The sequence below is a fragment of the Trachurus trachurus genome (genome assembly GCF_905171665.1).
Source record: "Trachurus trachurus genome assembly, chromosome: 15".
In the NCBI taxonomy this organism is placed as follows: Eukaryota; Metazoa; Chordata; class Actinopteri; order Carangiformes; family Carangidae; genus Trachurus; species Trachurus trachurus.
Window position 1 is genome coordinate 6,368,015 of NC_139906.1, and position 19,337 is coordinate 6,387,351.

A 19,337-nucleotide genomic window follows, 5' to 3' on the forward strand; every position below is an offset into this window, starting at 1 on the left:
TTCAGGAACTGAGAGAAAAGCAGAGGAGAGATCATCAGTGGGATATTTAAAAAAAGATTGTGGCTTTTTCCTCAATATCTTTTTCCTCTCTGTTCAGTCGTTTTCCATCCACTCCCTGCTTCTCATCCTCTTCCTCTCTCATTTTATCCCTCCAGTGGCGGAATGTTCCCTGCAAATAGATGATGAGAAGAGGCTTTTTCTGAGCGCATGCTGCAGTATTAACGGACAGTGCACTGAGACAGCAGGGCGCTGAGCGGACAGCTTGGAGAAATCTGATCCACAGCCGGCTGGAGAAGGAGCAGGAGCAGGATCAGGATCACGCGTCGCAGTTGCAGATTTATCCGCCCTGTGATACCACTGCGCGACAACACCCCTCATTCTTCTCTCTCTCTTTTTTTCTCCCCCTCTCCCCCTCTCTCTCTTTCTCTCTGCTTCTCTCTCTCTGTGCTCATTTGAAGTGTTGCTTTTTGACTGGATCTGCAAAAATTAATTGGATTCTACGGCTTTATTTTTAGCCTCACTGGAATTGAGAGCAGACACAGAGGAAACAAAGTGGGTTTGGATCCAAAGAGTGCATAAATAAGAGAGAAAAATCAAAATCAAAGAGCGAAAAAGATCGAGGATAATCCTACAGGAGTGTGTTGGACAGACGCATAGACGACCGATCTCTTTGCTCTTGTTCTCTTTCAGTTACGAAAGAGACTGATTTTGGGAGCTGAGGGAAGCTGACTCGGCTGAAAGCTGTTGGACCGGGTTGCATCGGGAAACATTTGCTCCTTTTTTTTCTCCCTCCTCTGGTCCGGTACAGGGTGGGTGGAAACGACAGGACCCACCCTGCAAGTTTCACTTCCCTTGATTTAGACGACACTGTCCCACGGTGGATTGTTCATGGAGGGGGAATAACGTACACGCATGTTGAGCAGAAATAGCTGTGGATTTTAGCTGCAGTGGCATCCCAACACCGATGCCATGGATTCCTCACATGCATAAATGTAAAGCTGTTCCTTCCCACCCATCTCTCCCTCCCGTCTCTCTTTGTCCCTCTTCCTTCCTGTTCGAGGCATCACTTCTTCTAATTCTTCTCCTCCTCTGGTTTTTCCCTGCTGTGAACATCCTGAAGTTCGCTGTTGCTTCAGTCGAACATAGGGACTTGGGGCAAGACTAAACACGGACTAACGGGCCGATTATCCGTCTGTGGCAGCTCCCCCATTTCTCACTGGGTGTCTCAGAGTGTGAGTGTGTGTGCTTGTGTGTCTGTGATTGCGTGTCTGCATGTATCTGCACCCCTCCCCTCCTCTCTATCCTTGGATTATACATTTGTATACGTGTTATTGAGAGTGCGTTTTTTTCCCCCCCTCCCATCCGTCTCTTCACCTTTTTTTCCCCCCTTTTGTCTCTTCTTCTTGATGTCCGACATTGTTGGGAACCTTTCTGCCTTGTGCTATACCGATGCCTATCGCAGGGTTAACCCTCAATGAGCCATAACGGACGGCGGAAGGGAAGTATGAGCGAGTGTTCGGGGGCAGCCGTGTCCGGGGTGGTGATCCTGGAGGAACCTGAGGCTTCGGGGGCTTCGGGGGCCCGCGGGGAGGGCCAGGCCCAGGATCAGGGTCCCCTTCGCTGCGCCGTTTGGCCACGCCAGCAGACATGGCTGTGTGTGGTCCCCTTACTCATTGGATTCATCGGCCTTGGATTGAGCCTGATGTTGTTGAAATGGATTGTCGTGGGTACTGTGCGGGATTACGTGCCGACAGACTTGGTGGATGCTAATCGAATAGGCCAGGATCCTATCTTCCTCTCCAAGCCGAGTGGGATTCCCAAAAGTCCCGATACTACTACTACTACAACTCCGACGGTGGACGGCGGGAACCCCACGCAGAGGACTGTAACTGTCGCGAAAGGCAGAACTCGCTCCACCGCCACTACTACTACTACTATAAACCCCAGAGGGGGCGGTAGCCAAGTAACCCCTCGGAATCCTGTAAACCGAAACGGACGCGGACCTTCAGGTTTTACTACGACCACCGCGGCGCCGAGGACCACCTTCATAATTGGAGTGGCCACGTCTAGCCCCTCGCCGTCCAATCCCACCGTGCTCCACGACTCGACACAGATGTGGACCCCGGAGCACACCACCACCGAGACGGTTTCTACTACACTCACCACGCGCAGTCACGGCCACCGCAAAACACGTGAGTCACTCCTGTCAGCGGGTTTGATCTGTGGAAACTTTTTTTTACGAGATTTGTTGGGTTTGCTTTCTCGGAGCAGATGAATGGTTTATTTCATTGAAGCCATTCCATAGGTGTGTGTTTGCACGTTGAGTGAATGGTCCGATTGGTTGGTTTTTTATCAACAAGACTTGAGTTTATATTTTGATTTATGTGCAACGGTTAGGAGATTTTACAGCTTATCCAGACTATTTGGTTTTGCAATTACTGACCTGTCATGGAAATTCCATATCTAACACTCCTGTAGGTCGATCAATGGCATTGATTGGTTACAGTAACACTATCTGAACTATTGCAGGACTCAATAGTCGATCTCCTGGTTGTTTCTTTGCTGCATCATGTGCTGGTGGCACAGTGACGTCCTTTACAGCAACATGGAAAATGGTGGTAGATGCAACTTTTGGTCTTAAACAGAATGTGAGTGTGTGTGGAGTGTGGTGAGATAGTGAGTGGTCATACTGTAGCATCACATTGCGTGGACGAGAGGTGTCCAGATCATTAGCCAGGTCATTTTTCTCCAGCTGCTTAGTGCAATGTGATCAATAAGGTGATATCTGTGAGATGGGGGAGAATAAGATCAGGTTGGAGTTGTTACTTAGACATGAAAGAAATGTCTGTCTGCATGGATATCTCATCTGATGCATGCTTCTGTTCATAAAATATCACTTTGGTTTTTAAAATGCACACTGCACTTGATGAAAATATAGAAAATATGTACTAACTGTCCTGACACATGTGCATGCATGCACCCGTACGTACACTAAGTGGTGTTGTTTACTTGCTGCAACCTTCAAGCTACAGAGACGTCCTAATGAGGTGTTGCTCCCCTGCTTTAAACCTCCAAGGCTCATTAATACTAACAGGGTTGTGTCAGAAAATGAAACCTGACTGATAAACTGATCAATTGTTGCATCTCGATGGTTTTGTAAAAAGGAATGTGTTTTATATTCTGTGTGTTAATGCTGATTCTTCTACTTTTTTGTTTTCCTTTTTCTTATCATCACTGTCCTTGACTCAAGTCACGCTGGCAAACATGTTATTGATTAGCGCTACTGGGGATTTTCTTACAGCACACACACATACACATTACACACTCATATATACACACAGCTTCCTCCATGATAAATCTTTCTTCTCTCAAAATGGTGTCACATTATGTGCTGGACTTCCCTCTGCTGTCTCTGATCCTGGTCTGGGCCTAAACACCGACAGTTGAGTGAGTGGAAGGGGCGGGGCGAGGCAGGGAGGGTGTGTGTGTGTGTGTTATATTTTTAACTGTGACCTCATGCTCAGTGTGTATCAGATCTCTTACGTGTCTCCAGACAAAAAAAAAAAAAACGTGACAAGTCAGCAGGCATTTGATGAATTTTGGGTCTCATACACTGTTAATCTCTTGTTGCAGTTTAATTTAATATTAAAGCTCCATTCCCACAGCCATGACATGACTCTGCGTTAATGTCAAGGTCTGGACCAATTAAATAAGATACAGACATTTGTTGTAAGCTATGAATTAATGAGCACTCACCTAAAGGGCTCTGTTATGACATTTAAGCCTGAGTATTGCTGCTATCTCTCAACATATGGTCTTTTGTAATGTATGATTTACTTCACTGCCACCATTTATTCAATTATTGATGACTACATGATGCAAGTCATACTGAATAAGTGATAAACAAAATCAGCCCATCCCACCTGCCGTGGCCTCTACATGCGTGCTCCGCTGCAAAGGTGTGGCTGCTTCTCCTTTGCATCAGTGGTAATGAAAAACGTCGCCCACGCTCCACTCCAGACCAGGGAAGACGTTCCCTCTGATAATTAGAAACATAGGAGGGGAAAATTGTGTAGCATTTCATTACCAGGACAAAAAAAAATGGAGGCTATTCATCATCATCTCTTCGTTTATTAATTAACCATTAATAGAAGAATGCCATTCCTCCAGCAAGTGCTCCTGCAAACCATTAAGCCCTGTTGATAGATATCCCAGGGAGAATGTCACTCCTTCTCTTCTCCTCGCTCACCCGCGGGAAACTTCTGCCGCTATAGAATCGCCAAGTCGTTCGATAATCCTAAACACCCTTCGCCCTCCCACCCCCTCTATTTCACCACCCACATGCTGCTTTGATTTGAAAAGGCCATCATTTTCACATTAACTATCCATTATCTGTGAATGTGTTATGCGGTATTACTGGATCGCCTGTGTTGGCTTGAGCTCAGAAATGGAGGGAATTCTATTAATTTAAGTAAAGCCGGCCATCTGCGCCCTCTTATCAATGCTGTCGGCGTCTTTGTGGGTCACCAAATTAAGATGGACATAGATTTTATCCGACACTGGGCTACGGTTGCTTTCAATGGCCTGTAGAGATGTGACATGGGGATGAGCTGCCGGGCTGCTAAGTTTCCTTTCAACAATATCCTTATAAATGGGAGAGACTCCTGGAGGGTTCATCACTGCTGCTCATTAATTTGTGGTGTTTTATCTTCACTCGTGAGGAGCGATGTTTGTTCCACGGCCACGGTGCCAGTGCAGCAGCAGATATGGAGATATTTGGAGGGTCATCTTAGCCCATGACAACTAAGAGAGAGTCAAGATCTGACAAGTAGGAGATATGATTCAGGCTTTTGGGCGTCCCACTCCCAGCGAAATGCCACTTTGAAAGCGTGATTGACGTATCTACAGAATCCCAAAGATATCACTGTGCTCTAAGCTGCAAGGACGGGGTGGCGAACACATGGGAGAGATGATTCCATTATAGGGAGCCAAGTGACCTCTGGACTGCCGGGCAAAATGTCAGGTGATGCCTCAGCGATAATGTCACATGGATCAAGCGAACTGGAAATCGGATCTGTGCCCTTACACGCCACCCCTGTTAAGATGATAAGTTATGATCAGTAGTGCAGTAAAGCTTCATATAAAGGCAGATAGGATTTTTTTTTTTAAAAAGATGAGAGACTGAAGAGTAGGAGGATGGGTAATTAGAAGTTAGAGAGAGCAGATGAGTCAATAGTGATGAGTAAATCCCAAGATAATTATTTATTTAGCACCAGGGCTGCATTACAGTAGCTGCATGAGTTTCTCCTAATAAAACAAAAACAAACAATAAGACCGAGTTAGTCAGAAAAGCTGATCAAGCAAAACAGTGTTTGACACCTGGGATTTGCTTTAATTAAATCATGAGGTCAGATCTACCATTATTTTTTTCCCTTACTTTGGTTGCTACTGTAAGATCATTTGTGCTTTAAATATTTTAATAAACTATACTCAGGTGAACACTTCAAAGAAACATGCAGGGGAAAGCCTGAACTTAAAGGGGACATATTATGGAAATATCACTTTTTGAAGGCTCTTTAACATATATTTGGGTGTTTTTCTTGCCTTCCGGCCCCCAAAATGTGAGAATTGACAAAAATATCTGTGATGTGCAGGCTCCCTAGGTTGAAATCCATGTGGTTTTATGAGCTGTTCCCTCAGATGTCTTCCAGTGATGTTACTAGGATTCAAATTTGCATTATAACACCCCTACCTGGTACCAGTAGAAGGGGCGGGGCAAGCAGTGGTTCATTTGCATTTAAAGCAAGCTGTATTGTTTAATCCTTGGGTTATTTTGACCAAAGCATGTCACAGACATGTCTTTAAGACACCTGGGAACTATTTTAATTTGTGGAAAGGGGGCAGAATATGTCTCCTTTAAGATGTTTGTATAGGAACCAGCTCTGGGTCTTCAGAGCTCCGGTCCTTGTCTCTAGTCAGTGGGATTAGGTTTCAGTCAGACATGTGACCCTGAAACCTAAATCCAGATTAAAAGGCCATCACTATGACTAAGGAAGCAGCAGAATAACATTATCTCACCTGTCAGTCACACACAGTCCCAGGCTGTTGAAGGACTGTTGATAGATGGTCCGTGGGCTCGGTGTTTTTCATTAAATGATGCTTCAATGACACGTTTAACAGGCTGTTTTCTCATAGCTGCAGTTCAGGGCCCCTCAAGGGAGACCTGAGGGAAATAGTTCTCGCTTATAATAAGCAACAGTGACATGACAGTCACGCACAATAAAGTGGTGCTTATTGCTGCTCTGTGTGACAACACTTTAGTGCAGGGAAGTTGTATCCTTTTCTTTAATAGTGTTTGTGGCGTATCGTGCTGACTCGTGCACTTTCACCAAAAATTCGCAGTGAATTATTTTATGACAAAGTCACAGAGGAAATGGATCAGATGATACCTGAGCTCATATCCTGACTGCTGCTGCATCACCACACATAATTCAACCAAGATTTACAGTTGACGTCTCTCAGCTCCTGTTCTGTCTCTCAGCCCGAAGCCCTGATGAGGATTATTCTTCTTCTTTAGGAGTATAAATCAGAATCTGTTGAAAGGTGGGATTGTTTCGGTCTCATCAGTGACTGGTTGAGGTTCAATGTGCAATTTATGTCTCTCACCCAAGGCCAACAATCACCTAACCTGAAATAGTGGGCTTCAAATACAATATAATTTGTGTATAGTTTGGTCAAAGCTTGAGATTGGCTGAAGTGTTTAAATGTCCCTTGTTGTAAATGTAGATTTCCATATAATATAGTATCAAAACCTCAGTCAACAGAGAAATACACACAAGTTGTGTTCAGAAGCTGCACCTTAAAATGCTGTCAGGATTTATGTAACTTTGTGATGTCACAACAAACAGCCATGTCCACACCCCACAAGCCACACCCCCTTGGTCCTACTTTCCAGCCTTGCAATATTTGGCTTTCACTGAGTGTTTTATTCTGACATCTGCTCTATTTTCATTGGCTTACTTTTACAGTCAGCCAATCAGAAGAGAGGATCAGTGCCTCCTCTCTGAAGCTGAGAGAAGACATGTAAAATGCCACACTGAGATGATTTTGCTTCTGAAAACACAAATATATCTTCTTATGTAACAATACTTTAAATAAAACAGAGTAAAGTGTAAAATCTGGGACCTATAAGTGTTTTGTTTGCTACATCTTTGCTGAATTGAAGTGTTTAATTGGAAATTAATCATGGATTCATGTCTATATACTCAGATGTGTTCACAGAGTCATTTCGTCTGCCACCCATGAATAAAGGCCCCAAATTAACCAGTAATTAACTTTGGCTTTCATCAGTGCCGGCCAATACCGGGGGCATCAGCGAACATGTTTGTGTTGCACTAATCATCTCATATGGAGAGATTTTAGGTTTTAAACCAGATTTTAGGTTTTAAACCAGATTGTAGAGTTCACAATCTTTACACTTGGATTAGTTCTCTGTGAGCTGCTTAGTACCAAGTTCCCTATGGGTCCTATTTTTTTTACGTATGCATGTCTGTGTCTGTGCACTGGAAAATCTCCACGTTCACGCTCACAGCAGCAGGTCTGTGTGTGTCTATATGTATTTGATATTTGGGACGCAGCTGTGACATCCTGCGTGAATGAGAGCTGAAATCAGAACCATCCTTGAACCATCCTTGAATCCCTCACAGCTGAAAGAGCTTTTTAAAGGACAAAATTACAGTTTTTTGAAGGAGGCAATATGTGAATGAAATGGTGACTGAAATCGATATACATAGTGTGAGTATTCGGTTACACTGTAAAAAAAAGAAAGAAAGAAAGAAAAAAAGAAAAAAAAGTGTTGTATTTTTCTTAGGGACTCTGTATTGTAGCCTTTAAGAAGTAGGGCCAGAATATAGAGGGAGTCACTCAACCTGAACCTGGGTCTGTATACTAATTTAAGGTTGGCCATGAAAGCATGTTGATCACCTAAAAAATGAGTTGTTTAGTATTAAAACTCCTTTAACGTTTCTGTTTTGCTTGTATTTAAAGATATATTTGTGGCAAAAACATCTACATCTTGTTTCCTTATCTTTCTGGAGCTCTAGGTCAGTGAGCCTGTCCTCTGATTGGCTGATTGGCTCTGATTTTGTTTGTTTTTCTGGTTTGCTATCATATGTTTAGACTCCTAATCCTCCTCTATAATCACAAAAGACATTGGAATCTGACTTCATACAACATTGAACTTTTAAATGCAGCCTTTTAAATCTGATCTACTCCATTTACCTCTGTACAGGGATAAATAACTCAGGTTGCAGCGTTTCACTTTTGGAGGCAAACCAAGAAAAACAAAAAGGTGATTTGTCTTTGGAACTACAGAAAGAAAAGTTTTGAAGTGTTGTTTAATCAAATTGTGATAAATTGCGACTCACTACCGGGTTCATCCATCCATTCAAAACAGGATAAAATACTTTTTCTCTTGTAGTAAACCGGCGTGGCTCCGGGGGGTCGATCAGTCGCCTCTGAATTGTAAGAAGTGGTCTCAGATTGTTGGACATTGTAAAAGTGCTTTGCGTGGTCATCAGACATGCTAAAGCAAAATATAAATGCAAACCGTTCTACCACTTATCATGACACACAGTTACAGGGTTCCTCAATGAATTGCAATCACCAGTTGGCCTGCAAGCCCGAGGGTCTTGTGATCAAAATGCCGAGGGGAAACTAACGTGTGTATTCATGCATCTTAATGATAAACTCCCATGCGCTTCTCATGTTCTGCTTCATTTCGCTGCCAAGATAACTTATAAGCAACCTCACACGTTGTTCCTAAAAGATTAGTTCATTCTTTAAGTTATATCATTTGAGTCAGTTAATCTCCAATGCACTTGTGGAGACTGTTGAGCTTGACCATGAGCCAAATGCAGCGAAAAAACCTGTCATACCGTCCTCCTCCCCCTCCGATGAGAGTTTTAATGTGGTGGTAGATGCCGTGCAAATTATGCTTAACATCACATTTATTCATTCTGATGAAATGTTTTGCAGGGCGAAGACTGATCAAATATTAACGACGCGAAAGAGAAACATGTTCAATATGTAGAGGAAAGTGTAAATAATTGAAGATGGCCCTTTGACAAATTATCCCACGCTGAGCGGCTCCGCGGTGAATCCATACATCTTCTGTGACCAAAGGTGCTCAGGGTGCGTCCCCCTCCCCACTCCCAACTCCCATCGCTGGGTAAGGTTGTCATTACTGGAGAGGAAAAGAAACTGAAATGTATTATTTTCTGAGATTTTTTCCCCCAAATTGCTTCATGGCGGCCAAAGGTTTTAAGATTCTCCGTCTTCCTCTCTTTGCTCACTTCCTCTCCTCCCTCTCTCCTCTATCAGCTGCGTCCAGATGATGATGATGATGAAGTACAGAGTGGTTAAGTGTTGCCGCTAACTTCTGCAGAGCTTTTAATAATGAATTCAGGTTTTAGCTGCTTTGATTAGATGAGGTTCGCTCCGTTTTATTGGAGCCAGTGGCGGCCGAGCGGGCGGCCGGCGGTGGCGGTGAGGAGAAAGAAGCAGCTGACAAGATGTAAGAGAAGTTAATTCCTTTTCTGGGACTCACCTGCCCTGTGTCGGCTCTCCAGAGGAGGCTGCCACCTGCCAGCTACTGGAGCTGCTCCGGTGTCTTCGTTCTCTGAGGTGCGGATGGGAAACACAGCCACTCATATCACATCCTGAGGTTTGTTTTGTACTCAGTGGTGGAGTTGGAGTAGCAGCATCGTGTTGTTTTTATTTGGTAGAGAAGCTGCTTGGTTATAATAACACACCTGTATTGGAACAGTCACCGGCCCGTCAGAGGATCAGCAACCAATCCATAAACATCTTGTCTTAGACTTCATAAAACATGATGTAAATTAACTACCAAAGTCTAATATTTTGTTTCCTGGTTTTCTATCATACATCAGAGTGTGCAGTTATAAGGAGCATATATTGATTTTTGGGGGTTATTAAATAAGAGAGGCAGTAATAATCTTCACCCCTCTCCCACTCGCCCACCTTTCCCTCCCTCCCTCCTCTTATTAAATCCATCAGCTGGCCTACAGCAGCGAACCGTTTAACACAAGTAAGCAAATAAACATCAGACTGTTAGGAGTTCAGCTGTAGCCAACAGCTAGTGTTGCAGTTTGTGTCTCTGCAGAGGAGAAGTTTGACAAACAGCAGCTCCACAGCTTTGACCCGTGGATGCACAAGGAAACAACAACAACATGGTTATGACCCTGCCTCCTACAGTGATGTTTTTGAAGATACTGTACAATATGAACTTGTAGTGACCGCAGCATACAGTATAAGTCAAGTGACACTTAAGCGTCTGTTAGTTTTATGCTTCAGATATAAAATATTCACCCATGACTCCCCCACCCTGCCTCCTGCTCATGATGCTGCAGGCACCTGGCAGTAAACAATGCTATTAGCAACGATACAATGTGCACAGGGCAAAGCAGGGAACCGAGCCGTTCAGGCCGATACCAGTGCTGCTCTGATATGATTTCTTTCAGTGGCTGAGCTGTGTGATTGAATTTCTTCCCTCCTCTCCCTGGCCATCTCTCCCTCTCCCTCTCTCCCTCTCCCCCTCTCCCTCTCCCTCCTAGTGTCTCTTACTGCCTGTCTCAAGGTCAGCTCGTCTGATTCATATTACCGCTGCTGCTCCTGCTGCTGATGTTGGCTGAACCTGCTGGAGTGTCATTAAGAGTGGCTGCGTTACGAGGAAACTGTCCAGTGTTGGCCGTCCAACTGTTAACATTTTTATCCACAGGAAAAGTGCAAACAGCGCAGTGATTGTTTCAGAGGGAGCACAGGTAGTGATCCCATGCAGTGGTTGTAAATGAATGCACTCATTTGCCTATAAAGGTGTTCAGAAATGGCCGTTTGTCCTGTTTGTCGCGCCTCCTTCCACGAGTTGCCGTACGAGTTTCCCAGAGTAAGGAAAACAAATTTGATTGGTCGTTATCGAGCGGGCGGGATATTCAATGTTTGGGGCGGGACCAAGCTCGGTGTGTGTGTGTGCGAGTGTGTTTAGCTAACGCAGCTAACTGTTAGCTCGTAGGCTTGCTACGTTATAGCTTGCTAACTTAGCTAGTGAGGCTAAGTGATGGACCGCAGGGATCTGGAGGAGGAGAGTTTGTGTCGGTGGTGGACGAGTCTCCTCCATCGTACCCCTCGCTTTTCTCAGTTGTTTAATTGACAGATGATAGATCCGGATTTACTTGAAAATAGAATTTTGCGCAAAGTTTGGGCTCCATCGGCTGATAGATGAATGATTACACTGATGTTAAGACCCATAGTGGGATCAAAATCAATGTTCTTTTCTGAAAACCTTTGAAAACGAGAGATTTATGTGGCTTTGTTTATAGAAAGAAAGAGCTCTGTAGCTTTGTGACATCACAAAGATGCAGTCAGCACCCTCAGCCATAACCCAAGCCCCGCCCACTTTGATCAAGCATCTTTAGGAATTGGTTTCTTGCGTTTGCCTGAAATCTGATACATTTTTATTGGATGCCAATCAGCCTCGCTGTGGCTTTAGGTTCCTCACACCCAAATGTATCTTTATATGGAGCAACACTTCACATAAAACACCAGAGAAATGCAAAGTGAGGGACCTTTAAGTAAAGAATCCTGCACCACTGGCCCCGTCTGTGTTTCACTGCTGCTGTTTGGCTAAATGATGTTTTGAAATATGGAGCACCTCGAGCTAATCGAATGAATCTGTTTTCCTGGCCATTAATTTTGACATCAGCACCAGTTAAAGTTTCCTCCCCCTTGGTTACTTATAGATAATGATTCTTTGTGTGTGGGTGTGTCAGTGTTGTTGTGCCACATTGTTCATGCACATTTAACATGAGCCGCCTCAACCATCCTCTGCTCTGCACAAGATATTGATCCCAGTGTGATTGTATCCTGGTCTTTTGCCACTCAGCAGTTTAGCAGGCGGCCCCCGCCAGCGAGCGGGGCCTGCATATGGGCGTGGGTTCTGATTATCCCGAGCTCGCTGCATTTTGCCGCGGTTATTTTTAGCTTCAAAGACTGTTGCCAGCTTCTCTGTGAGAGGCTCCGTGGAGCTGGCTTTTCTGGTGGAGGCCTCGGAGCTGACAGCGCTGGAGGAAATAGAACAAAGAGGCACAGAGGAGACAGTCGAGATGGCGACTTCGGTGTCAGTGGAAGATGGTTTTATTTTGGAAACACAACAGTTAGGGAGGATTTAGCGTGTTAAGCTCTGTGGAAAATAATTTCCTGTCGTCTTGTGTTTGTTTATTTTCGGGACCGCTCCCATTGTACTGTATCTTATTATGCTAAGTAACAGCAAGTGGAGGCCTCAATAATGGGAGTCTCAAGATGTAGGAGACTAATTTTCCAGGAAATCAGAGCTGTGAAACCGCACACTTCTTATATTACCACACAGGAGGTTTCCTGGGGTAACAGGCTGCTTCCTAGAAGGTCACTTTCACCTTGAGGGAAAACACACCTCAATAAAACACACACACACAGAGAAAGAGAGAGGGAGTGAGAGAGAGAGAGAGGTAAGCTCTGTGTCATATGTTTGACGTCGGTCCTCTCAGCTCTGTCCTTGGGGCAGATGGTCACATCATTTGTCTTTTTGGTAGCCTGACATGGACGGAGCGTGTGTTTGTGTGCGTGTCTAGACGATCAGTAGATTCAGTCTGAGCTCAGTGTTCACTTTACTCTCACAATAGGTTTCACCCCGTCCTCTTTTCCCCCTTTTATAGTAAGTAAAGTGAAGTTTGTGAAGTTATAGATGAACCAGTTTATCATGTGGGCTAAAAATAGTAATGCAGCAAAAAGAAACGTGTTGTTTATCGTTTGTTTTATGAAGCAAAAGCAGCAAATCTTCACATTTGAGAAGCTGGAACGAGCAAATCAGTGACACTGCCCTGTGATAAATGACTTCAGCATTTATCAAAATCATTCTTGATTAGTTTTCTGTCAGTCTAACGGTCATTTCAGCTTCACATCACTCTCTACCTGCTCTCTCTTGCTCTGTCTCTTGTTTTGTTGTTTTTTCCCCCCTCTGTCTAAAGCTGGGACACTCCTGACAGCTGTCTCACAGAGACTCTGTGTCAGTCTCTGTGAACTGGTGGGCTGTCTGTCTGTCTTTCTGTCTGTCTGTTTCTTTGTAAGAGACACATATCTACTTGTGACACGTGTACTCTCTTGCTTTCTGTCTGACATGGAAGAAATGAATGGAGGAGACAAACATGGAAGAGAGGGGAAGTCAAAACAGAATAATGGGGAATGAGAAATGCATTAAGGGTCAAGGAGGGTGGGGTGTGGGGGGCTGGAGAAAACCTTTTGCACTGGGCAAGAAGGAAACCAGCCCCTCATCCATCCAGTAAACAGTGAGTTCTCCCTTCATTCTCCCTCCATCTTCTCCTCTCTGCCCACTCAGTTCATTTACATTTACATTACATCCAGCTGGAGTTGATTTGGTGGAGAGTGATGGATGGCGAGGTTCTGATGCTGTTTATAGAAATGGGCTCAGGGGGTAAGCAGTGTCAGCTGTTTGCAAGGTGGCGAGCGCAGTCGGATACAATATGCTTTGCTCGTTAGCGACTAAATTGCTAGCCGAAACGGTGGCACATCTATTTATAGGATATGAAGGTTTAATGTCTGCTGCTTGTCACAGTAACTAGCTAGTTAGCGCGTTTGACATGAGCCTGACAATGCATCCAATTTGCCTGCAGATGTTTTTGGCCCTGCGCTAAGTTTTGAACCTGGCCTGTGACTTTTTGACCTCAATTAGTCAGGGAAGTCATTTTATGCCTCCGAATTAAATCTGGAAAAGACTGCGTCCTTCAACAACATCTGAGCAATGTTTTTAAATTATTTATTATACTAGAATTACTAGAAAAATAGGACCGATATTGTCTGGAAACAATCATTAATGACATTAAGGTTGTTACTGTATAAGATAGATTTCTTTATTAACAGAGAAATGCACACAGCCTGTATTCAGACACTGAGCCTTAAAATGAGCTGTCAGGATTTATGTAACTTTGTGATGTCACAGCAAAGCAGTGATTTTTAGTGGTTAAAACCACAAAGATCCATGAGAAGAAGATCTTCTCATGGATCAACGCTTCAGATAAAACACAGGAAGAGCCTAAAATACGGGACCTTTAAAATAATCAAATGCACAAATTATCATTTGTTTCTTCCTGCAGTATAAATGGAAAACAGTGCCTAATGGAATTTGCTGTGTGAAAGCCAGACACGGCTGATCCAGACAGGATTAATATCACCGGGTGCATCTGTGACACACACACACACACTCAAAAAAAATGACCCAACCTACCCTGTGGAAACCAACACTGTCATAACAGGGCTTTTGTGTGTGTGTGTGATACCAGATGGCCATTCATGCAAGGAGAATAAAAAAAAAAAATCTCTATGATCTCCCTTGAATCACTGCTCAGACTCTGGACAATCCACCAGCCGCCAAGATTTAACACATTGTTACTGGACAGGACAGTATGCTTCATTTTTGTAAATCGCTGCACGTTAACAGCCGACTGGTTTGTTATTTCTCATTGTTTCTATTCGCTTATTTGTTTTCCTGCTCACGGATCTAGCCGTGGTGGGTTTGGTTAGGGGGTATGATAATCATTTGTTCTTTTTTATCTAGAGGATCACCGCTGTTTTGTTTTTTTGTTTGCTTGTTTGTTTGTTTGTGCAGCGATAGATCCGTAGCTAAAACAAACAGCCAACACTTTCCTGCAGGATAGCGGCCTTTCCTTTCTCTGGTTCTCAGGTTTTCCTCACAGATTCAACCATTATTGAGCAGTCAGCTTGCAAAGTGGTTAGATATTGCTGTCTGAGTAAAACAAGCAAAGTCTGTGCAGCCGATGAGTGTGTTTGTGTAGCATACACTCTGTGTTCATTGGCAACACACACACAGAGGCCAGCCTGGGGTGCTGCTATACAGGAGGTATGCATTTCTATATGTGCCCGGTAAATGAAGACGGAGGACTGTGGAGGACGTGGTGTGACAGCTCAGTAAGGAGGCTGCAGCAACGTGTTAATAAAAGGAAACAGTGGGAACACAGCAGCAACTAGGCCATAAAGACCAGCAGGTCCATCAATCCATCCATTTTCCTGAGCTACTTTTTTTCCCCGTCCTTGGCTGCAGAAAGAGTCAGTGAATATCCCAGGAAACAAAGTCCACATGCACAGACGGGGACAAACTGAGCCTCAGTCAGAGACACTAATGTAAAAGAACTGATGAACTCTCATCTCCACAAGATGATGCTTCTGGTGGGTAATTTTTGCCAAACCTTGGTTAGAATTCAGTGACATTTTCGATGTTAAATGCTAATGTCAGTCAGTGACTCTCTCTTTTATCCAGACTGAAAATAACTCAACAGTTACTTGATGGATTGCCATGAAATTTAGCCCAGATGTGCCCTGATAATGCAGGCTAATGACTGTGGGAGTTCGCTGACTTTCCCCTCCAGCATCCAGCTCCACCATGATTGGCATTTGTAGTTATGTAGTAAAATGTCTAAACAATTATTGGCCCCGGCAACCATTAAATCGCACGGTGACATTTGTGCTCCTCTTATTATGAACTACAATAAACGCTGGTGATCTGTGAACCTTTAATCTCGCACCACTATCAGGTTGTTTCGTGGCCAAATACCTGGAAAGCTTCATTTGTTTTGCACTGTGAGCCGCACGTTGCATCCTACTGGTGTTTAAATTCATACTTCTTCACCCCGGTGCCATATAAAAACTTAAAGTGGCTGTTAAATCCATTCTCTGCATCACTCACTTCAATTATTCAGGTCCCTTATAGAGCAATATCTACAGCAGGAAAGATGTGTTTTTGTGTGTTAGATGTTGCTTGTCTGCGTTTTTCTATGCACCAAAGAAGAGCACAACTTCTAATTTAGCAGAGGTTATAATGACGATAAATGATTTCTGATGTCATCAAGAAAATTATGTTGGTGTGCCACCTTTCCTGGACCACACATATATTCTTTCTGTCCGTGTGCCATGGTATTTTCGCCTTTTTGCATCCATTGAAAAGCGAATGAGGCACAAATGAAACTGTGAACGACTTTGGTGCAATGCTGGAAGTGATGCAATGCTCCAATGGTTAGCTGCAAAACTGTATAAGCAACATCCTCTTTATTATTTATTAATGTTTTTGTTTTTTTTACATAAAAGCCATTACTGTTTTTATTCTGTTGGCCGCCCGCTGCGACATCCAGTTCAGATGTGCTCTTGGTTCCTGAGGCGATGAACACGTCACAGTCTGGAGCTGTCAACGCTCCATCCATCCACCACTCGTCTGCAGTGACTGATGTCCAACGCCCGCTCTCTCTCCCTCTCTCTCTCTCTCTCTCTCTCTCTCTCTCTCTCTCTCTCTCTCTCTCTCTCAATTCAATTCAATTCAAACAGCTTTATTGGCATGAACAGAAACCCTCCGTTGGCAAAGCACTGCACAAACCACTCATAAAGACATTTCAATACAACAAATATACAATATGAAACATTTCAACATATATACAATATTAGGCATTTTCAATATTTTAAATATATATACAGTATTACATATTTCAACACTCAACAACAAACAAACAACACTACACACAAACCACATTACAATAGAATCCAGTACAATCAGGTACAAACAATTGTGCAGGTCAAGATGCTAAAGAGTCCCTTAGGTTGTGGCAAGCAGACACATACCTGGCTGCCAGAGGAGCTGCTGTCCCTTCTCCTAGCAGGACTGACATTTTCTCTTCTGGTGTTAATAGGTGGAATCTTGTGATTCTCTTACTTATTTCTTTGAAGTGGGAGTTTCTTATTAAAGTGTATTTGTCACAGTGGAGCAGGAAGTGCATCTCTGTTTCAGTTTCTCCTGTGGAGCAGTGAGCACATACGCGCTGCTCTCTGGGCAGCCATGTCTGTCGGTGTCGTCCTTTCTCTACAGCGAGCTGGTGGTCACTCAGCCTGTACTTGGTCAGGGTCCGTCTTTGTTTTATGTCTCTAACCAGAGTGGAGGTATTCGGCCAATTTATATTCTCTGTTTAGAGTTAAATAACAATTTAGTCTGCTTTGAGTTTTTGTTTTATTTTCCCAATATTCTAAATATAAATCTTTTGATTGATTAATGATAATTTTTATTCTCTGGTGTTTTGGGGCTGAGCTGATGGGAGCCAGATTACTGAGCTTCACCATCAGCTGAGTGAGGGGGCTGTTTTCTGGGTTCAGCTCTTGGGTTTTTAATGTTTTAAAGGGAAGTGTGTCTTTTGGGCTACTATTTAGATGGTTCCAAAATGTCATTGCCCGTTTTTGGATGTTTAGTAATAATGGGAAACGACCCAGCTCTGCTCTGCAGGCGTTATTTGGGGTCTTCCTCTCTCTCTCTCTCCCTCTGTTTCGCAAATCACAAACACATATTAACTGCAAACCACTTGCACACATACACTCCTTCACACTCACAGAGGGAGAGAGAGAGAGATATTTGGGGCGTCACTCGTCTGGCTCTGCAGCCCAAGAGGAACATAGAGAGAGGAAGATGGACAGGCAGGAGCTGTCAGCGAGGACACTGGGACACAGAGGCGGCGTCTCACTTCAAATAATGAACCACATGTGAAGCGTCAATTCAGCTCCAATTAGATCAGATGATAATTATCTAAGCTCCAGTCACTCATCCTAATCTGGGTGCAGAGAGGATTTTAAAGGAAAGTGAGAAGTAGAGATTAGTTGTTTGTCTTCCATTAAACAGTGACTTGGTTCACTGTCTTATTTGACTTTTAATATTGGTATATTATAAGATTTTCATACCTTCCCACTTTTATTCTACTGGTAGTTGGCGTCAGTCAATGATTACGCAAGAGCTGTAATGTTGGAAAAAACATTCAACACCCAGAAGGTTTTTAAAAAAAAAAAAAAAAAAGAAAAGAAAAAGAAAACCTTTCTGACAGTCAGAAGATGCCTTGATGACATTTATGAATGAGAAAAGACAGTTGCCGTTATCTCCAGCGACGCGCCCCCACTTTGCCTGGAAAGACAAGTGAAAGAGTGGCAAGTGAAAAAATCGGCAACACGGTTTCCAGATTTCAGGACATCGACAGTGGGCGGAAAGAAAATCCGGAGATTTGGCAGCATCAGGACGGTAGAAGACAATCTGTGTAAATCTTTCAGGGGCCTCTTGTTTAATGTGCATCTGCGACTGAGGTAAAGCAGCTCATCTCTCATGTTTCACTCATACTCTGCCCTGGTTGGTGGAAAAAAAACGCTCACGTTTTTATCATTGTTTACATTTTTTTTATTCTGTCAGATTAGAGGAAATCAACCTGGATGTGTAGGAGGGATTTTAAGATGTTGATTCACAAAATAATATACTGTATATCTTTTTTTCTTTTTTTTTTCACGTTGAGGATAAAATTTGATTTTAATGCCAAATCTCAACTGGTTGTGACAAAACACGTGATTTTTCGTGTTAAAAAATAGAAAATTGTCACATCCTCCATGTGTTCCCCTGTTTTAGTTTAGTTGTTTCCTGTCCTGTTTACTGGCAAGGTTTGGGGTTATTTGGCTCCACCCCCTGTCCATGCAGCTTTCAGGATTGGCTGCTTATTTATCTGAGTATAGGTCTTTAATATCAGATGACACAGCAAACATAAAGATTAAAAACAAGACGCTTGATTTAAATGGAATAGAAAAGAAACACGTCCCCCCTTGCTCACACAGGCTTTTATTTGTAAAGTCTCAAACTTATCATTTACTGGACCCCGTAATTCAAGTAAACAATTTTCAATCTTCAATCTTTATGATTCACCTCGGTGTGTCAGATCGCCTCCCATCGCTCTGTCAGTCTTTCCTCAATTATCATCTTACCTCTGCCTCAGCCACTCGCTCTCTCTCTCAGCCTGTGAAATGTGTAGGAGCAGCAGGTTCAACTGGAGCATGAATGAGCCACGTGACCGACGGCTCTGCCTTGTGTCTCTCTCCTGCCCATTAGCGACCTCTCTGTAGTACAACCACATGTGTGTACTCTTCTGTATATTATATATTATATATTATCTGTTTGAAAGTACATTGAGTAAACCTGCTCATACGCCCTTTTTACATTCTGCACCGACACCACAGCATTAATAATAAATGTCTCACTTCTCTAACAGCGGGACACAATGCATACAGTAAGTCGGCGGTGTGTCGCTGCAGCTGCACACTGTGGTTATGCTTGAGTAGAGAACTTTCATCATCGTCATATGAATACGTTCATTCTGTATGCTGACATTTTGTACCTTTTAAATGGATTGTGG

The 19,337-nt window shown here is 43.4% G+C and overlaps 1 protein-coding gene across 1 annotated transcript in view; it reads left to right on the top strand.

Moving 5' to 3' along the window:
- Window positions 1–1,474: 1,474 nt before the first annotated feature.
- Window positions 1,475–19,337, top strand: part of nrg3a (neuregulin 3a) — a gene marked incomplete at both ends in the record, with an annotated part of 391,384 nt that continues 373,521 nt past the window's right edge. Inside the window, one exon of the mRNA XM_083988298.1 lies at window positions 1,475–2,192. Within this exon, the coding sequence (XP_083844424.1) occupies window positions 1,475–2,192 (718 nt within the window). The remainder of the gene's footprint in view (window positions 2,193–19,337) is intronic.